This window comes from Equus caballus, chromosome 7 (genome assembly GCF_041296265.1).
Source record: "Equus caballus isolate H_3958 breed thoroughbred chromosome 7, TB-T2T, whole genome shotgun sequence".
Taxonomy (NCBI): domain Eukaryota; kingdom Metazoa; phylum Chordata; class Mammalia; order Perissodactyla; family Equidae; genus Equus; species Equus caballus.
The window spans coordinates 29224740-29243104 of NC_091690.1; the positions used below are offsets into that span (position 1 = coordinate 29224740).

An 18365-nucleotide genomic window follows, 5' to 3' on the forward strand; every position below is an offset into this window, starting at 1 on the left:
GTTTTGTTTGATAACTTTAATATTTTACCCTGTTGTGTTAATTAGCAGTACTTTAAATAACTGTAACTGTTTTGAACTTTTAAAATTGTCTGGAATTAAAAACAAATCAGCTTTTGTTTTTAACCTCAAAGCTTCCCTTTGTATAAGGGCATGTCTTATTCGCCTATCGGCAGATAGACCACCAGATCTGTAAATGAATGCTTCTCTGGAGCGCATTTTCTTTATAAAAGGAAGCTTTTTAAAAAGAAATGTATCTAAGTGATGCTGATGGCTTTCCTTCTGTCATCCTTCCAGAAATTAAGACAGGGTGATGCTTAGCCGTCCTTGTACTCCCACCTCGTGTAGTTACCTACTTAGCAGAGGGGTCAGGAGAGGCATCCGGAGCTGTGGGACGGCTCGGGATTTTCATTTCATTTTTAAACTCTTGAAGCTGACTTGGTTCACGCTGAGATTGAACAGTTGTTTCTTTAGCACTAACCGTCATATACCATGATGGATCGGAGGGTTATTACATCTGGAGAGGGAGAGAGAGTCTTTAAATAAAGAAGTGAGTCTCTAAAAGGAAATGCTGTCAGTTAGTGGTTCTCAAACCGAAGTGTTGATCTTGCAGATGGTCTGTGTGCGAACTCATCTGCCACAGAAATAGTGTTCATGATATGATGATACTTCGCATACATTGATATTTTACTTAAGAGTTTCTCCCTTTTTGGCAAAACAGTACCATTAATCTAAGTCAATGCTGGTGAATTGTCTGGGCTTTTGGGTGGTCTGTTTTTATAAAATTAAAAAGTTTATGGAGAAGATGGACCATGAATCAAAAAGGATAAGAAATCCTGGTTTAAGGGACCTCTATGAGATCTTACTGGCCCTAAAATTTTCATTCTTGACAAATATTTGTGGAGCACCAACTATGAGGTGGCTGGGTGTTGGGAATCTGGAGATGAATGGTTTGGACCCCACTCTTTCTGTAAAGATCCGGATGCACGTGACTGAGCACAGTGTAGCAAGTGCAGCAGTGGTGGTCTGTCTTGGCAGGAAAGAGTGTCTGCGCATTCCGTCATCACCACCTCCCTTCACCTGCTCGAGACCTTGGGCAGGTTTTGGCTGTGAAATGGGGTTTATAACACTTAGCTTGCAGAGTATTTGTGAATGTTGGAGGAGATAAAGCAACCAAAGCATGAAGCGCAGTGCCAGGCCCATAGCAGGGGCCCAATGACTAGCTATTGTCATTATTTTCCAGAAGGTCTGTTGCTTTGCGGCAGCCATCTGACCATCGCCAGTTCCTTTAAAGTGGCAGGTCCGGAGTGTAACCACATGCGCCTGTGTGTTGGTGTGAAAATCAAGTCGTGCGTGTTTCTGTTTGTTTTCCTTTTTAGCAGGAGTGGTTGAAGACCCCTGTGTGGGGGCAGTCTGTCCCAACCGAACCTGTGAGCTGGAAAATGGAGGAGAGCTGTGTGGTTGCATTGAGCCGCCCCCCTATGGAAACAGTGAGTGACACCTGCCTCCTCCCCAGGCAGACAGGTCCAATTGAAGAGGCCTAGCAGCCCAGTAGGAAAGCTCCAGAGTAGGAGCCCGGACGTCCCACACTGTAGGTTAGAAACCCAAATAGCGAAGCTTTCATGTGCATTTAAGCATAACAAGGAAGCAATCGGACCGCTTCAAAGTAGGCTAATGTTTCACTTCCTCGTGGCTACATCCTTTTCTTCAATAAATTATAACACGTAAATGTGTACACGAATAGAATCAGCCAGTTCCATCTGAGGCTACGTTCAGCATCAGAGAGATCCAAATTGATCTTTTAGACTCACAGGGAAGTCAGGGGGTTGGACGACAACATGAAAGAATCAGGAAGAGGGCGCTTTAAGACTCGTTCAAAGCCGGCTTTCTCTGGCCCGTGGCTTTTTTAGTCCTGAATATACAACTGAGATGTTTGAAGCAAATGGTAAACAAGTAGGACTCCGGGTCCTGTTCCTAACTGCAGCCCCTGAAGGTACGACTGACCCTGTCCCTGGCCAAGCGCACCCGTGATGTCAGCTTGAAGTGGAGCTGCTTTGCCTCCCAGCTCTGCGCCCTTGCATGAACCAAGTAACTCAGAAGGCACATGCTAAATTTACCGTCATTAGAGAATGAAAGCCTAATTGACTAAAAGGCTCCATAGGAGGGGACAACATGCTGTTCAAGGGCTTCACCTAAGCAGATAAAAATGTTTCTCTCTCTTTCTATAGTGCTCATTAGCTTGTGTTTATGTACTCACAGAAAATGTCAATTGGTGCATCACCGTGTCAAAAAGCAAGAGCGCCTAGGGATCAGCTGGACTTTGGGGTGGCCTGGCCAGTGCTGCTGTCACCTGGGGACATGTTCTTTGGCCAAGCCCCAATGAACCAGCTGCGGCATGTAGCTTACGGAAAAGTTGCTACCATCACAATGTGGGAAAAATCCTGGGTTTGTTAAGAAAAGATAAAAGATGCTTTATTAGCATTTTTCTCATTTTAAAAAGGCTCTTCCATGCCCCAGTTATTGCTTGGAATGAATTCATACACTCATTTGGTTTGATCAAAGCTTCCCTAGAAATGCCACAGCCTTTGTGCAAAGATCATTAGCCTCTTGAAAGGAAATGGTAAAGGGATGCCTCGCCCCCACCCCTCAGCAGGACCAGCTCCCACTGACTTGCCTTCCGTCATAACTGTTCCCCACAGACTCATATGACATTATCGATGCAGAGGTGACCTGCAAGCCGTCCCAGATGGAAGTGTCCATATCCAAGTGCAAACTCTTCCAGCTCGGCTTTGAGCGGGAGGGCGTACGCATCAACGACAGACAGTGCACCGGCATCGAGGGGGAAGATTTCATCTCCTTTCAGATCAACAACACCAAAGGGAATTGTGGAAACATCGTGCAGGTGAGCAGTGGGGGCGGAAAGAGCATCTGGCAGAGGGAGTGACAGCTCCGGGTGTTCGCACATTGATTGTGCTTGAAGGCAACTTCAGGGTGGTCTACCTAGAAAGATCCTCCTTAGAAAACAGCAAAAGGCACGGACGTACAAAATGGAAGACATCAAGGAGAATAATCATTTGGTGCTAAGTGGTTGATTGAACCGAATGAGTACGATGAGTGACAGGCTTCTTTGCTTGGTTTGCACTGTCTGCTGTCATCCTTTGCCCTGAATATTGACAATTTTTTTTTTTTTACCTCTTTCATGCTTCTGTTGTTCTTCCAGGTAATACAGCTGGGTTCAGCTATTTCAGGGGGTAAGGGTGTCCCAGACGTCATTTAACAGTTGGCTGCAGAAACACAGCAGGGTCCCAACTTTGTGTCAGATTATCCAGTTTATAGGTTAGCAAAGCATCTTGATTCTCTTCGTCCTGTTCCCTCCTGCCGTCTGTCTGTTCTCGAGAACTGTGTTCATTAATGGTTTTATCAGAGAGAAAAAGGAGTAAGAAGGTAAAACTTGAATTTGTTCATTTTGGCACTTGTGGGCATGTCGGGTAAAAGATTTAGTGGAGGAGAGATTTTGAATTAAGAATCGAAAAAGAAGATTTATGTTACCTCGTGATGGCAGTACTTGATGCTGTCCCCAGCTTGGGTTCCCACAGGTAATGGGGGGCTGGTCATAGCTGGAATTCAGTGGGACATGAAGTCATCCTCCCTGGGCATCCCGGGTTATCAGGGTGCTGTTGACATCTATTATAATCCTTTTTTGTAACTGCTGAGGCCAGCTCCATACCGATTTATACTGGCCTCTGGGTTATGTGTGGAATGAAGCCATTTCTCTGCTTTCAGGGCTGTGGATTTGAAATGCAAGCCACATACTCACTCCCAGATTTAGTGATTTCTGACCTCCCTTTGCTCTGCAGTCCAATGCCACTCATATCATGTATAAAAACACAGTCTGGATCGAAAGTGCCAACAACACTGGCAACATCATCACCAGGGACCGGACGATCAGTGTGGACTTTTCGTGTGCTTATGAGCTGGATATCAAGATCTCCTTAGACGCTGTGGTGAAGCCCATGCTGAGGTAAAGAATCTCCTGGGCTGTGTGCTTTGCTTTGTCTTTCCCTTGACAGTTAAGGTTAGCATAATCAAAATTGCTAGCATTTGTCTTCAAAACACTAGGGAAAAATAATTCCTATTTTCTGAATCTAAATGCCTTAGACCAGCACTGTTCAATAGAACTTTCTACAATGATGGAAATATTCTTTATCTGTACTATCCAATACAATAGCTATGTGTCGCCATCAAGCACTTAAAATGTGGCTGGGGGGTGCTGAGGAATTGAATTTTTAATTTAATTTTAATTTTAATTGTCTCATGTGGCTAGCAGGTACCCTACTGGATAGCGCAACCTTAGACTTTACTCTATCTGCTTTGCCTTCCTTCTGCATTTTTAGCTTGAAAAGAGGTAGGTAACTGAATAAATATAATTGTTTCGGGTTCATTGCCTCATGATTGTTTCCCTTTTAGTGTCATTAACCTGACAGTTCCAACCCAAGAAGGCAGCTTCACCACCAAGATGGCGCTCTACAAAAATGCCTCCTATAAACATCCTTACCGCCAGGGTGAAGTGGTGTTGACAACGCGAGATGTGCTGTATGTAGGGGTCTTTGTGGTTGGAGCTGACGCCACACATTTGATCCTGACACTGAACAAATGCTATGCCACTCCCTCCCGCGACAGCAACGATAAACTCCGATATTTCATCATTGAAGAAGGGTAGGTAGCCTCTTAGTAGAGGACAGTCTCAGATCCTTTAGTGTAATATTAGTCTACATCAGTCTTTAGAGAAGGGAATAGGAACTAATATTTGTTGACTACCTACAGGGCCAGCGTTTGCATCCATGAACCATCTAATTCTCGTAACAGCTTATGAGGTAGATATTATAAGCCTCATTTTATAGATGAGAAGGCTGAGGCTTAGTGAGATCAAGCAACTTTTAAAGACACAGCAATTTAGTGATAGATCCCCAAGTCCATGTGGCATTAACTACAAAATACTTTATTCTCAAAGTGATCAAAGAGGGGATTCTGTTCTGCCTATTCTCAATTTCAATTTGAGAGAAATGTAGATCATCTGCAAATGAAAGAATGTAATGAGAATAGCTAAAGATGGGTGAATAGAACATCTATCAAAATTTTAAAAAGAATTAGATGAATAGCCTATAAAATCCATGAATTTCTTTTTACTCACCACTTATATGCCCTCACCTAGTATATTTCCTGAAACATAGTGGTTATGCAACAAAATTTATTGAATGAATGAATGAATGAAAAGAAGAAAAGACATAGATTGAATAACAATAATGATAATTATCTTTATTTTTTAAAAAAACTTAGTTTTTAAACAATAGTTCTTTTTTTAACAGTTTTATTGCATAAATAATAATAATAAGATGTACTTGCTTTAAGTGTAAAATTCAATGATTTTTAGTGAATTTACAAGAGGAGTGCAACCATCAACATAATCTAATTTTGGAACATTTTCATCACCCCAATATGATAATTCTCAAAGCAGATGACTATAGTAACCAAAATTCTTCCTATTAGAAGTGGTAGAGACCAATTCAAACTAGCTTATGCAAATACAAGGCATTTAACAGTTACAAAACCAAATCGTAAGAGTGGAAGTGGCTTCAGGGATGATCGGATCCAGGCAGCCAAATGCTGTCAAGACTCTCTCTCCCTCCCTCTCTCCCTCATCTCTCTGTCTCTCTCTCTCTCATTGATCTCGTTAGATACTGGCAATCCTGGATTCGCATTCTTAAGCATTGTAATGCCTAAGGAGCGAGCATTCCTTCTAACCCCAGTTCAGGGAATCCCTGGGGAGGAATATATCTAGCCTTTCTTGGATCACCTGCCTCTTCTTTGTTTGAAGAGGATGCAGCATTAAATTGCCTGGTGTCAGGGGAGGGCACAGTTCTCCTCGATGCTCTTAGGGTCCCTGGCTGGGTCTGCAAATTAAATGGACAAAGATTAGAAGGAGAAAAGCATACAAATTTATTCAATATAAGTTTTACATGACACGAGAGCCCTCATAAGGAAATGGAGACCCAAAGAAATGGTTCAACCTTGGTCTTTTATGCTAAGTTTGATGAAGAGTGGTCAGTCATGGAGAAGTGTGTGAGGTCACAGAGTAGGAGGCACGTGTAGTAACCTGGGGGACACTCCGCCTGTTTGTTGGGATTGTTCTCTGCATCCCTTTGTCTTTGGAGATAAGGATGCTCCTTTCCTCCGGTATAGGGAGGGCACCTGTCATGTGAGGGTTTCATGACTTGTTCCAGGGGAGAAGTGTCAAGGAAAGGTCAAAGTGGCCTTCCTGCTTTCGCCATTCTCTCAAACTCCTTCAACGTAAAATATTCAGTATGCCAATGGGCCAAAGTTGGGGGTAATGAGTCCTGAACCCTGTCACTGGCCTGGCTCAGCACCCATCCCTGGGGTGGTCAGACAGTGCTGTGGATACTATAATTAGCTTCAAGGCTGGGGGGGGGGGAATGAATGGTGCCCCAAAAGAAGAAGGGTGTGGTTCAAACAATAAATATCCACTATTTTGCAGGTGAAACAGGCTCACTGAGGTCCAGCACACAGCTCCCCCAAGGCCACCCCACTAGCAGGGGCGGAGGAAGAGTCCCTCCAGATATCAAGACACCGCGACTCCCTAACTGGCCAGGCCTGGTGTGTGGCCGGGGTGCTGAGGCACGGTGTGGCATTTTCAGCAAAGACCTCCCTCAGGCATTTGCCTTGCTGAATCGGTTTTTAGCCCCCTCAGAGGCAAAGGGAAGGATGTGGTGACTACTTGGTGTCTAGCAGGCCTAGATGCTGGGGTTGACGTCACAGTTCCCCTTTTCTCCTCATGTCTTCCCTCCCCTCTCATCATCCTTCCCATCCTGAAAGGGCTACGATCTGAGCCACTATGCAAATGCAAACCCAGGCTCTGGCTGGTGCCTCCTTTGAAGGACGCTGTGTTATTTGGCATTTTTTAAATAGTATTTAACAGACTTGACCCAGAGAGGGAGAGCGAGTGAGTGAGCATGCTCATAAATCTCAGTTTCCCCCAGGGTCTCAATAAAGGCCTTCAAATTAAACTGTTGTTAGGTGTGAAGTGATTTCATCATGTGAGAGAATTTTAATTCCTGGGTCCTTCTGACCTTTCTTGGAGGGATGTGGTTATTGTTTATTTCCAGTGACCTTATGGGAAAACTGATGCCCAATGCTGAATGAACGAACAACAAAGTGGGTCCACTTCAGAATTTGGAGGGGTCAGCTGTCCCTCTTCAGCTATGTGGAGGGCAGAGATGGCACTGACATCTATCAGTGACTCAGAAGCCTGAGGACACAGAGGTCTCTTCTCTTTCCTCTTCATGTGCCTAGACAGAGGAAAGGACAGTTGTTCCTCTGAGAGTGGACAGAGGATTCTAGAGCTTGGCTTGTTTGCTCACGCCAAGGCAGGCATCCAGACAGCCTGCCCCCTCTTCCATAGGACTCTTCCTTCTGCTCCATGTCTTTCTGCTACCTCAACCTCAAGTCATCTCTCGGGGAGTTAGTGGTCTGGTTAAGACGGAAGGTCTCTGTGAAGATTGGAGGGCTGTGAACATTTTAGAGTCTTTGAACCAATTTAGATTATTCAAATGAATAACAGTGACAAGGAACAATACGGCAAGTAAGTTTTTCTTTCAAAGCATTTGAGATGATTGCCTTGAAGACTAATTACAAAACTTAATAGGTGTGGAAATGCTGAAGGATAACTTCAGTTTTTAATTCTCCTTATCACTAAGCTATTTAATCCTGTGGGCCGGGGGAGGGAAACATAAGGAACAGAGTCGCCCTTTTTATCTTTGTCATTTTAAAGAGCTCCTTGGCTCCTATGGGCCAGTCTTGGCCATGGTCCCACAATTCATTCATTCGCTCATTCATTCACCCAACAAAGATTTCTAATACTTACTACGTGCCCTGCAGTGTGTTGGAGACACGGTGAGGATTCCGACTTGATTCCTTCTCGCCAAGGGCTCTATGGATGCTGTTGGGAAGTCCAGGAAAAGCCACCTGTTCCTGCCTGGTTGGGGCAACACTGGGGGATATTTATAAAGGAGGGGGAGCCATAGGCTGGTGCTGGAGAAAGAGCAGGGGTTACGCATGGGAAGAGGAGCCGAAAGACTTCCACTCGGGAAACGTTACGTGAGAAGACCCTGGGGCCTAGGAGACTGTGATGCGTTGGGGAACTCTAAGCAGCAGAGGTCAGGCATCTGTGCCCGAGGGAGGGCCAAGGCTGTGGTCGCCTGCTGGCTCAGTACCCGAGGAGGAGAGGGAGGGGGGCGACTCGGCAGTCTCCTACATCAAAACGACTCGAGCTCGTCTTGACTGCTCTTCCTTCTCCTCCAGCTCCACCTACTTTCACATGTGGGAACATTTCCCAAGAGGGTTTGAAACAGGGGCCCCTCCCAAAGCTGATAATTAACTGAAGAAAGTACAGAAGAATTAAGGACTAATCTTGTGTTTGTTAAATGGATGTCAGTAAAACACAGCATAATGAGGAGGCGGAATGAGAAACTGAAGCGCTGGGAAATCGAGCGCAGTCTCTCCGGTCGTTTTGTTTTTAGTTGCAGTTAGGATACTAACTTGTACTATTTGATGCTTTTAAAACAAACTATGAAAATATAAGGGAGTGGTAATAATGACAAACCCACACAGTCGAGAGGTCACTTTCAAATGCAAAGGTATCTTTACCGTTTATGATGATTTTATATGAAATATGAAAATGTGAAGCAAAGATTCCATTTTTTCTGAATAGGTGTCAGAACATTAAAGATAATACCATTGGCATCGAGGAGAACGGTGTCTCCCTAACCTGTCGCTTCCACGTCACCGTCTTTAAGTTCATTGGAGATTATGATGAAGTTCATCTTCACTGTGCGGTGTCCCTCTGTGACTCAGAAAAGTACTCCTGTAAAGTAGTAAGTGAGAGTATGAAAATTAAATGCTTAGCCTTATTTCTCATGGCCCCAGTTTTCCCAACATGGGGATCATGAATGCAGGATCTGAGTGGCTCTTTACAGTTCGTAAGGACTTAGAGCACCTGGAAGTGGCTGAATTGGAATCATCTTCAGATGCGTGTAGGAGCAGCAGTCATCTTTAGTGGGACAATAAGAGCAAGAACACAATAGAATGATGTCCTCGTACTCCTCCACCTCTGAAATGTCAGTCTGTCATTGGTGTAACAGTAGACCAGGGTTTCTCAATCCTTGGCACTTTGGACCAAATTGCTCTTTGTTGTGGGAACTGTTCTGTGCATAGTAGGAAGTTTAGCAGCATCCCTGACCTCCACCCACTAGATACCAGTAGCACCTCCCTGCAGTTGCAATACCCAAAAATGTCTCCCAACACTGCCAAATGTCCCCTGGGGGGCAAAATTGGCCCCGTTTAAGAACCATTGTGGGCCAGCCCCGGTGGCCTAGTGGTTGAGTTCAGTGCGCTCCGCTGTGGTGGGCCAGGTTTGGTTCCTGGATGTGGACCTCTGTTAGCAGCCATGCCATGCTGGCAGCCCACATACTAAAAAAATAGAGGAAGATTGGCATGGATGTTAGCTCAGGGTGAATCTTCCTCAGCAAAACCCAAAACCAAACAAAACAAAAACACCACTGCACCAGAGACTCAAGCAGCCAGGCCACCTGAATCTGAAGTGACCAGTGGGGCCAGGCTCCACTCCTCTAAAGAAGCCAACTCCTGTGCTCAGAACACACTTTACCTAGGTGTTCTTTAGACAGGGGTTATCCTGTAGCTCGCCCAGGTCTACACCAGGGCCTGAGCCTCTGGCGGGACTGGTGGGGTGAGGTGACAAACCAGTCATCTCTTCTATGCCAGGCTCACATCCCCATCATGTGTGGCTATGTTCCTAAGATTTTACTGCACTGGTACCTGGTCTCTAACCTGTAACATGCCAGCTTTCTGCTTACCCCATGTTTGAAAAATCGAGACGTGATTATGGTCAGAGCTGCTCACAGATGCTGCTATGTACACCATTGTTCGATGCAACCCAACCATCCTCGTTCCTGGGAAGGGATCCTTTTTGAATAAATTCTAATGTGGAGACTATATTTAGTTCTGTTCAACATGAAGCCCAGAGTCTCAACAGGCTCAGCGATCAAGAATGCATTGGTTCTAATTAATCTGAGCAGCGATAGTGCTCGAGGCCAGAGCCGCTGCCTCTTTTGGAGGTGGAAACGTGGTGGAGAATCAGTTATCAGCTTAATCGTGTGAAGTTTTCCCTCTGGTGTTCTGTCTTTCAGATTTGCCCACAAAATTCCAGGATTGCCACAGATTATACCAAAGAGCCTAAAGAACAGATCATTTCAGTGGGACCTATTAGGAGAAAAAGTACGTATGGTCACTAAACCACATTATACATTATTAAGATAATGGGATTGGAAGGCTTGGGCTAACTCTTGGGTGTCTTTCATCTGTGATGTGAATCTGGTGACTGAGGAGCTGAGGATACCAGTTTGAGAAGACAGCCCATTCCATGTTGAAATCTTTTCATAGACTGCTAAACACTCACAACAGCCATGGGCTTCTCTTCTTCCTCTCCACTCTTTAGAGGCTTGGAGTTGAAGAGTTGAACTGTCTACAGTTAATCTGTTCGATGCCTCTTTCCTAGGACTGGACTGGTGTGAGGACAGTGGAGGATGCGAGCAGATTTGCACGAGCCGGGTGGATGGGCCTCTGTGTAGCTGTGTGACGGGGACCCTGCAGGAGGATGGCAAGAGCTGCCGAGGTAAATACACCTCCCGTTCAGGCCAGGCAGCTGGAGGCACAAGAAGTTCTTTACTCTGAGAAGGAGAAATTCATATGTGAAGCCCACTCAGTCAGCAACCAATTTGTAAGAATTCCAGAAATGAAGACGGAAAGACGTGGAAAACACCCAAGGAATTCTAGCGCCATTTTGTTTTTTTAAAACCTTGGGGTCCCTCCTCTTTTATCTAACAGATAAAGGTGATTTAAAAAAAAAAAAAGTTATCCAACCATTTATGGACCAAAATTGGCCTTAAATCTGGCTGCCAAGTCTACTTGGGCTGTGGTTGGAAATGGGATGTTTGATTCAACAAGCAAGACATCCTGCAGCGGCCTTAACACATGGTTTCCCTGGTTCCCTCTGAGGTTAGCAGGATTCTTCTAAAAGTTGGGTTAATTCTGTTTCTTTGCTGCCTCAGTCAGGGCCTTTTGGGCAAAGTGTGTTCTTGGCAATGAGGACGGTGTTTTCCTTTATTTGGTTGATTACTGCAAAGCTGTCTGATCTCTATCAAACAGGTGCGTGTTGGGTTTTTTTCATGGGACTTACTATGTTCCTCTCTCTTCACAGCCTCTAATTCTTCCATTGAACTTCAAGTTTGGACGCTGCTTCTCATCATGACCCAGATTTCATTATGGCATTTTGTCTATAAATCAGGCACGACCTCATAAATAACTCAAGGTTGCCATATAAAGTACTGTAATTTACTTACTCCAACTCCCTGTAGGATAAAAGGTGTGTCCCCTTAAGTCAACTTTTTTTTGAAAGTGTTCAACATCTCAAAGTGATGCCACCTGCCTCAAACTTTGGTCAGAGTTCTGGAAATGAGTGAAATCCCAAGCTCCTCTTTCAAAGTATGCAACGGGGCTTCTAAAAGCCAGTTGTGGAAAGCATATATCTTGCCTAAAATTTCCAGACAGTTGTCCCTAGAAAATTTGGTTCACATGAATAACCAGTAAAGGAAAAAATTTGGGTTACAAAAGACTGACCGGAAATCTGACCAGAGCAATCTGTCAAACCAGTGCTGTTTCTGGATCAGTTTTTCAGAGAGAGGGCCTGTTGGAACAATATTGAGAAGCAGTGATGGGAAGGTCTGACTCCCTCTAGAAACTTTCCGATGTTTGGAAGTGTCTGCTCTATGATACGCAAGTGCTGCTCCCTTCTGTTCATGATGAGCTCCTTCCCTATCCTCATGTCCTTCAACCTTGCCATGGCAGCTTGGCCACTGGGTATACTGTTTGCAGACCTGGGGAACCCCACCCCCCATCCCTGCCCCTCAGACCCAATCCGTTCTCTTTTACAAATCAACCAAATCATTTTTAATGTGTTTTATGCTTAAATAAACTTTGTGTTCAAGTATTCTCATTCCTTGGTGGTTGGAATCATTGTTATTGAGGTTAAGCCTTGCACACTAAATAGCATGCTATGATTTAAAGAAAGAAGCAGCAGCAGCGAGTGGACCAAGTCGGCACTGCCGGCCAGAACATTAATGCACTTTGTTATGTGACTATTCGTGTGCACTTACAGAGCATTAGCAGGGTATTAAGGTGCCATGTAGAAGAGAAGCAGACAGCATCCTCTTTTGTATGTAGTACATAAACATACATTTACCATAATTAACTACAAAATGGAGGGCCTGCTAAATACGTTCCTGGAGTGCCTCTCTTTTTAAAAGTTGAAAACAAAGTAAAACCCACTTCAGGTTTATTTTGAAATTGTTTTGGATTTACGCTGATGGCATTTTTGTATTTTTCTGGGACCTTTGTGAAAAGCTGAGCAGAATTAGCATCTTTGACCGTGGGTGCGGATACGATTTCTGTTGTCTTACATGTAAAAGGCACCCCATCCCGATGTCACTGGGCTGGAGAAGTGGAGTGTAGACTGAGTCTACACTGAGCTTCTTTGTTCTCCCAGCCCCCTGGGAGGGTCAACAAATTTTCTTTGCATCACACATGCTCTGTGGCTAAGACTGATGGAGAAATATACACATCTGCTTCAACTTGGACATCTTAAGACCTTTGGGGAAAATGCTGGCCATTGAGATGGATTAGGGAATCAAACCTTGTATTCTAGGTGAGACATAGGCATACTTCTTCCTCACTGTGATAGAAATTGATGTTACGAGCAGGAGCTTTTTTCACATGAAAACTTCAACTCTAGAGTAACCCCCACTTCGGGATCAGAAGGTTCAGGGCTCATGCACCCTTCTCCTTCACACAGTTTAAAGTTGAGGTTTTCACAGTCAGACAGATGCTGAGTTAAACACAATAATGTCTCATTTATCTTTTCACTTGATTACCTTAGATAAATTCTAACTAAAAACATACAAGGAGAAAGTGTTTTGATATTTAATAACTTCTCTTCATTGATTTTCACATCAAAGCATTAGAAATTTCTAAATTAAAGATCTTAGTTGGTTTTTTAGCTTTTTAATTCAATCCTTTCTTGCTGTGCTTTTATTTTTGGCCTTGGTGTTCTCACTTGGATGGCATCCCAAACTCATCTATCATCAGGACAAGCTGGTTGTGGTGCCATGACAGAAACCCCCGGAACCTCAGTGGCTTAAACAACCAAGGTTTCTTTCGTGCTCATGCTGGGGGTCTCTGATCCTCAGTCTTACCCTGGAGTGGAGGTTGATGGAGACTTCATTATCTTTTGTTTTTCTCAGCAGAATTTATTGAACAGTTTATCCTTTCCCCTTAGAACTGTGGTATCCCCTTTATGATATATCAAGTTTCAATCTCTGTGGTTCTGTTTGTGAGCTCTTGGCTCTCTTCCATTGGTTTTTCTGTTCCCGTGTCAGAACATTTTTTTTATTGAGATATAATTGACAAATAACATTATATTAGTTTTAGATGTACAACAAAATGATTCAATATATGTCTATATTGGGAAATGATCACCACAATAAGTTTAGTTAACATCTCTCACGACACAGTTAATTTTTTTCTTTGTGAGGAGAACTTGCAAGATCTACTCTCTTAACAACTTTCAAATATACATACAGTATTATTAACTATAGTCACCATGCTGTACATGACATCCCCAGGACTTATTTATTTTATAGCTGGAAGTTTGTAGCTTTTGACTCCCATCACCCATTTTGCCCATCCTCCACCCCTCCCCTCTGGCAACTACCAGTTTCTTCTTTGTATCTATAAGTTTGTTTCTGTTTCTGTTTTGTTTTGTTTTTTTCTTTTGTTTTGTTTTTTAGATTCCACATATAAGTGAAATGATTTGGTGTTTGTCTTTCTCTGTCTAACTTATTTCACTCAGCATAATGCCCTCAAGGTCCATCCATGTTGTCACAAATGGCAGGATTTCCTTCTTTTTTCTGACTGAATAATATTCCATTGTGTATATGTATTTCTTTATCCATTCATCCAACAGTGGATGCTCAAGTGGTTTCCATGTCTTGGACATTGTAAATAATGCTGCAATGAACATTGGCTGCAGATATCTTTTTGAGTTAGTGTTTTTATTTCCTTCAGATAAATACCCAGAAGTCGAATTGCTGGATCATATGGTAGATCTATTTTTAATTTTTGAGGAACTTCCATACTGTTTTCCATAGTGGCTGCACTCTGGAAACGTGACATTCCCACCAACAGTGCATGAGGGTTCTCTTTTCTCCACATCCTCGCCAACCCTTGGTATTTCTTGAGACTTCATTATCTTTTGATGCTGCCAGCTCAACATGACACTTTGGGTTCACCTCAGCAAGGGGAGAGAGTGTGGAGAATCATAACCCAGAAGGGATCATATCACTTCTGTTCCCATTCCATTGGCCAAAGCAAGTTGTATGGCCATAACTAACTTTCAGAGAGCAGGGCTGTGCAAACTTCCCATGAGCCTGGAAGGCAGAAGAACTGGAAATCCATGCTGACTGCTGCCACACTGTCTCTGAGTCAATCACTTCTCTCTGTATTAAAGAGAAATATGTCTACAGAAGTAAAAATAAACAGGCCCCTTAGCTGACTATCTGGAAGGCAGAAGAACTGGAAGATGATCCTGACCCTTCTACTAATTCTCTGCTTAAAACAAATCATTCGATATCACACCTTAACTTTCCTCTCTGTAAAATGAGTGTATTAAGCTTCTTTTCAAATATTCTCATGTTAGAAAATAACACTATACGAATGTAAACTGTATGATAGTATATATTTAGACAATTCCGGAACGTTGCCTTTCCCTGCCACTCAAAAAGATTTGCCTCAAGGAAGGAGAAAAAAAAAAGCACACGTTTAGCAAAGGTTAAAAAGGAAATTAATTGGGAATCGTATTAACTTGGTATTTGTCTGATACCAAAAGAGACAACATCTTGGGGTCTGGCATTTCTGATAATTGGGAATTCTATAATTAGTTTCTTAGCCAATACTAGGTCTGCGCTCTCCACAAAACCCTAATGGTAAACTTGAGATCACTAACTGTTTCACATTGACTAATATTCTAGCGCTTTTTAGAAGCATTCGACATTTAGTGAGAGCTTGAAATCTAATAAAATTCTTTCAACCAAAAGAATTAAGTAATTATCAAAAGATGACAATCATGCAGGTTTGGGGTAAGAAAGAATTATTTCTTAACTAATTCTGAATTAATTAAGCATCTACCCCATTCTGAACCTTCCAGCCTCTCTCCTAGAACTCAGGGGATTTCCGCACCTTGTATTTCATTGCAATTTGGCCCTAGTTAGGAGGAACATGAAGGCAGTGCTCAGTGCCCTGATGCACTGGCATCTGCGGTGCAACCTAGTGAAAAAGAGAATCAAACAGCACCCTCTAGTGTCCTCTTTTTATTTCTGCAAGAAACACAAACGCATATGGAACCACACCAATCAAAATACAATTTCTCCCCCTCCTCGAAACCTCAGACGCAGAACGTTACCAGAATATAGCTTTAGAGAACACATCAAATGCCAAGGACGTGTTCTGGAGAACAGTGTGAGGTTTATTTTTATGCATACAGTAAGCAGCATTCCAGGAAAATATCAGCTCTTGGCATCCCGTGCACATTTTGCCCTTAATATCTATTTCTCTAACATGTTGACAAAAATAGCTGTTGAGAAAAATTAAGTATCTCTTTAAAATGTCGACAAATAAACAATCTGATCAAGCAAAACCCATGAAATATTTAGCAGTCTTTCTTTCCCCCCGGCAGAACGTGAAATACTTTCAAAAGCATCTAAAGCACAACAGCAATAACTCTGGTCTGACTAATGGAAGGCTCTGTTTGTGGTGATTTAATTATATTTGCTGAAATATGACTGTCATATAAGACAACATCACCATGGCAGAGGGACAGAGCTCTGTGTCTATAGATAGAAATAAAACACAAAAGACTCACTGTTCCATGAAGATCTCGGCAATCAAATTCTATTGGCTAAGGAAATAAATGCAGGAAGACGTTCACACATTTGTTGTGTGTTTCTATTTGCATGTAGCCCTGGGGTTAGGTACTGTTTTATTTGTTAGCATAAAATGTTGATTGTGAAAGAGGTTTGAAACTAAGATATTCTCTCATTAGATGAAGTAACAATATTTTAGGCTTATGCAGCATCTTTCATAACTAATGCTTTCCCACCTGTATTTAATAGTGTTCAATCCTGAATTGTGCTGCACTTTGACAGAGAAATCAGAGGGAAAGCGTTAAGTTGAAGTTATATTGTACATGGCATAAAGTACTGACTAAAGAAAAATGCAAACCCACTCACATATGTGTGTTCAGGCGTGTAGGTTTATTAGCAATTTTCAACTTTTAATGAAACATATTAGAATGATAGTAGCCTTTTAAGTTTTTTAAGCTTTTGAAGAACAAGGAAACTTTGGCACAGAATCATTGTTTTTTCCCCCTAACACTTGAATTTCTTTGTGGTACAGTTTAAGGTTCAAAAATCCACTGGTATTACGCTATTTTAGTTATATTTATATTACCCTATTTTGCCCTATTTTAGGGCAAAAATATATTATTTTAGTGAAAGGGATAACATTTAATTACTTTATGTATTGAAAATCTTTGCAGTGGATCTATCCATAATTCATAGAATGTTTTGATTTAGAGACTATATTCACATAGAAATACGCTAGTAAGTTAATTCCATGTTAACCAAAGGCAGAAAATGCATGATTCCTGGTATTTTCCTCTTACCTGCCACAAACATTCTTAATGCAACTGGCCGTCCTGGTCTTAAAATAAACATAGTTTCCATATCTACATGGATGATTCAAATCAGGGAATTAGAAGTGTGTATTCAATCACGCTTTCCACGAGTCTCTGCATAGATGACTGCAAAATGCAGGAAAGGAATGTCTGCATCGACGCGAAGGAGGGAGTCCGCTCCCCTGAAGAGTCCTGATCAAAAAGCAATTTGGCAAACTAATTCGACAAGGGGAAAATGATGGAACATCTAATGTGAAAGTGTCTAGGTGACGTATCAAATATTCAGGGCATAAAATGAGAAGAGCTGTGGATAGCACAGAACACATTTTCTTTGCCCTAAAATGCCCCACATTCTACATGCTTACTTTGTACCTCCGAGGGGGAAGAGGAGTAGGGGTATTCTGAATATTGATTCAAGACTAGCAGAGTGTGGAGATGCTCCGCCACTCTCGATTTTGTTCACGTCTCCCATGAGTTAGCATTTTCTAATTGTTCTTGTAACCTGGTCCTTTTCATAAATAATTTTACTTTCATCAGCTAACTTGAAGTGGAATCCAAGAACTAAGTCAACAGAGGGAGAGAAATCTTACCGTCTTATCTTAAACATCCCCCTGGACCACAGTGAACAATTTTACCCAGTGATTGCAATCAGTTTAAATGTACACTATTTAGGCAAATAGCCCTGAAAGCCCAGGCCGCCTAAATCACAGGGAAACACGTCTCCATCACAGAACTCTAAGTAGTTTTGATTTTAGGAAAAGTAGTTTCTGAGAGTCACAACACATGAGGACTTATCCAGGCTTTACCCTCTAGAAACATAAATTCATTAAAAGTCAACTTTCCTGGTAGACCCCCAAAAGAGATGCTCATACCCCCTAGAAATCAGGAGACCTCAGAGTTACATCATTATGAACTATTTGTATTTCCTCTGCCTTAGACTTTTCCATACTTCATTGGCAGGATGAAACTATAGAACTTAAAATTGGATGGTGATTTGAAAAATGTCGTAATAAAATGTTGTAAAATGTATGGGTGTATTTCTAAGTCTTCTACCAAAAAGTATTGAATGTTATAGAAACAAGAACAAAATTTCTCATCTCTTAGTGTAATCTTAGAAGTGAGTTCTTTAAATTCCATCCCCAAAACACATACTTGAGTCACTGATCACTGGCAAAGTCTGTTCCTGTGGCTGTTTTATTTGTATGAACAACTGGAGGTGCAAACACTTTCACCAATCCCTACATTATTTATTCCAATCTTATTCTGAGTTCCTCCCCCTCACCAGAAGAATGGAAATGCACATAAGTTGTAAAAATCAAAGTGACATAACCTTTTCATTTTGCGAAGGGGGAACAAGAACATTTCCTTCCCATATGTAACAAAGTGTGGCCAGGGGCGGTAGAGAGAACGCAGAGGGATGGGGGCAGCCCCT

General features: G+C 42.5%; 1 protein-coding gene and 1 long non-coding RNA gene across 7 annotated transcripts in view; one reads left to right on the forward strand and one right to left on the reverse strand.

Annotated features, from left to right (window-relative positions):
• TECTA (tectorin alpha) overlaps window positions 1–12142 on the forward strand; it is a 70173-nt gene extending 58031 nt beyond the window's left edge. For 2 of the 5 annotated variants that reach the window (XM_023645009.2, XM_070273812.1), the window contains 8 exons: window positions 1377–1487; window positions 2697–2899; window positions 3855–4018; window positions 4465–4713; window positions 8783–8945; window positions 10278–10365; window positions 10646–10762; window positions 11348–12142. In XM_023645009.2, the coding sequence (XP_023500777.2) occupies window positions 1377–1487; window positions 2697–2899; window positions 3855–4018; window positions 4465–4713; window positions 8783–8945; window positions 10278–10365; window positions 10646–10762; window positions 11348–11448 (1196 nt within the window). In that variant the 3' untranslated portion in view covers window positions 11449–12142. Of the gene's footprint in view, window positions 1–1376; window positions 1488–2696; window positions 2900–3854; window positions 4019–4464; window positions 4714–6550; window positions 7080–8782; window positions 8946–10277; window positions 10366–10645; window positions 10763–11347 lie in introns of those variants that run through there. The other 3 variants (XR_011440800.1, XR_011440801.1, XM_070273813.1) reach the window with 3 other exon arrangements.
• The window catches only part of LOC138925100 (uncharacterized), an 89224-nt gene continuing 76151 nt past the window's right edge, over window positions 5293–18365 (reverse strand). The window contains exons 3-5 of one of the 2 annotated variants that reach the window (XR_011440803.1): window positions 8840–8935; window positions 7937–8011; window positions 5293–5948 (exon numbers count right to left, since the gene is read on the reverse strand). This is a non-coding gene — a long non-coding RNA (uncharacterized lncRNA). Of the gene's footprint in view, window positions 5949–7936; window positions 8012–8806; window positions 8936–18365 lie in introns of both variants that reach the window. The other variant, XR_011440802.1, reaches the window with a different exon arrangement.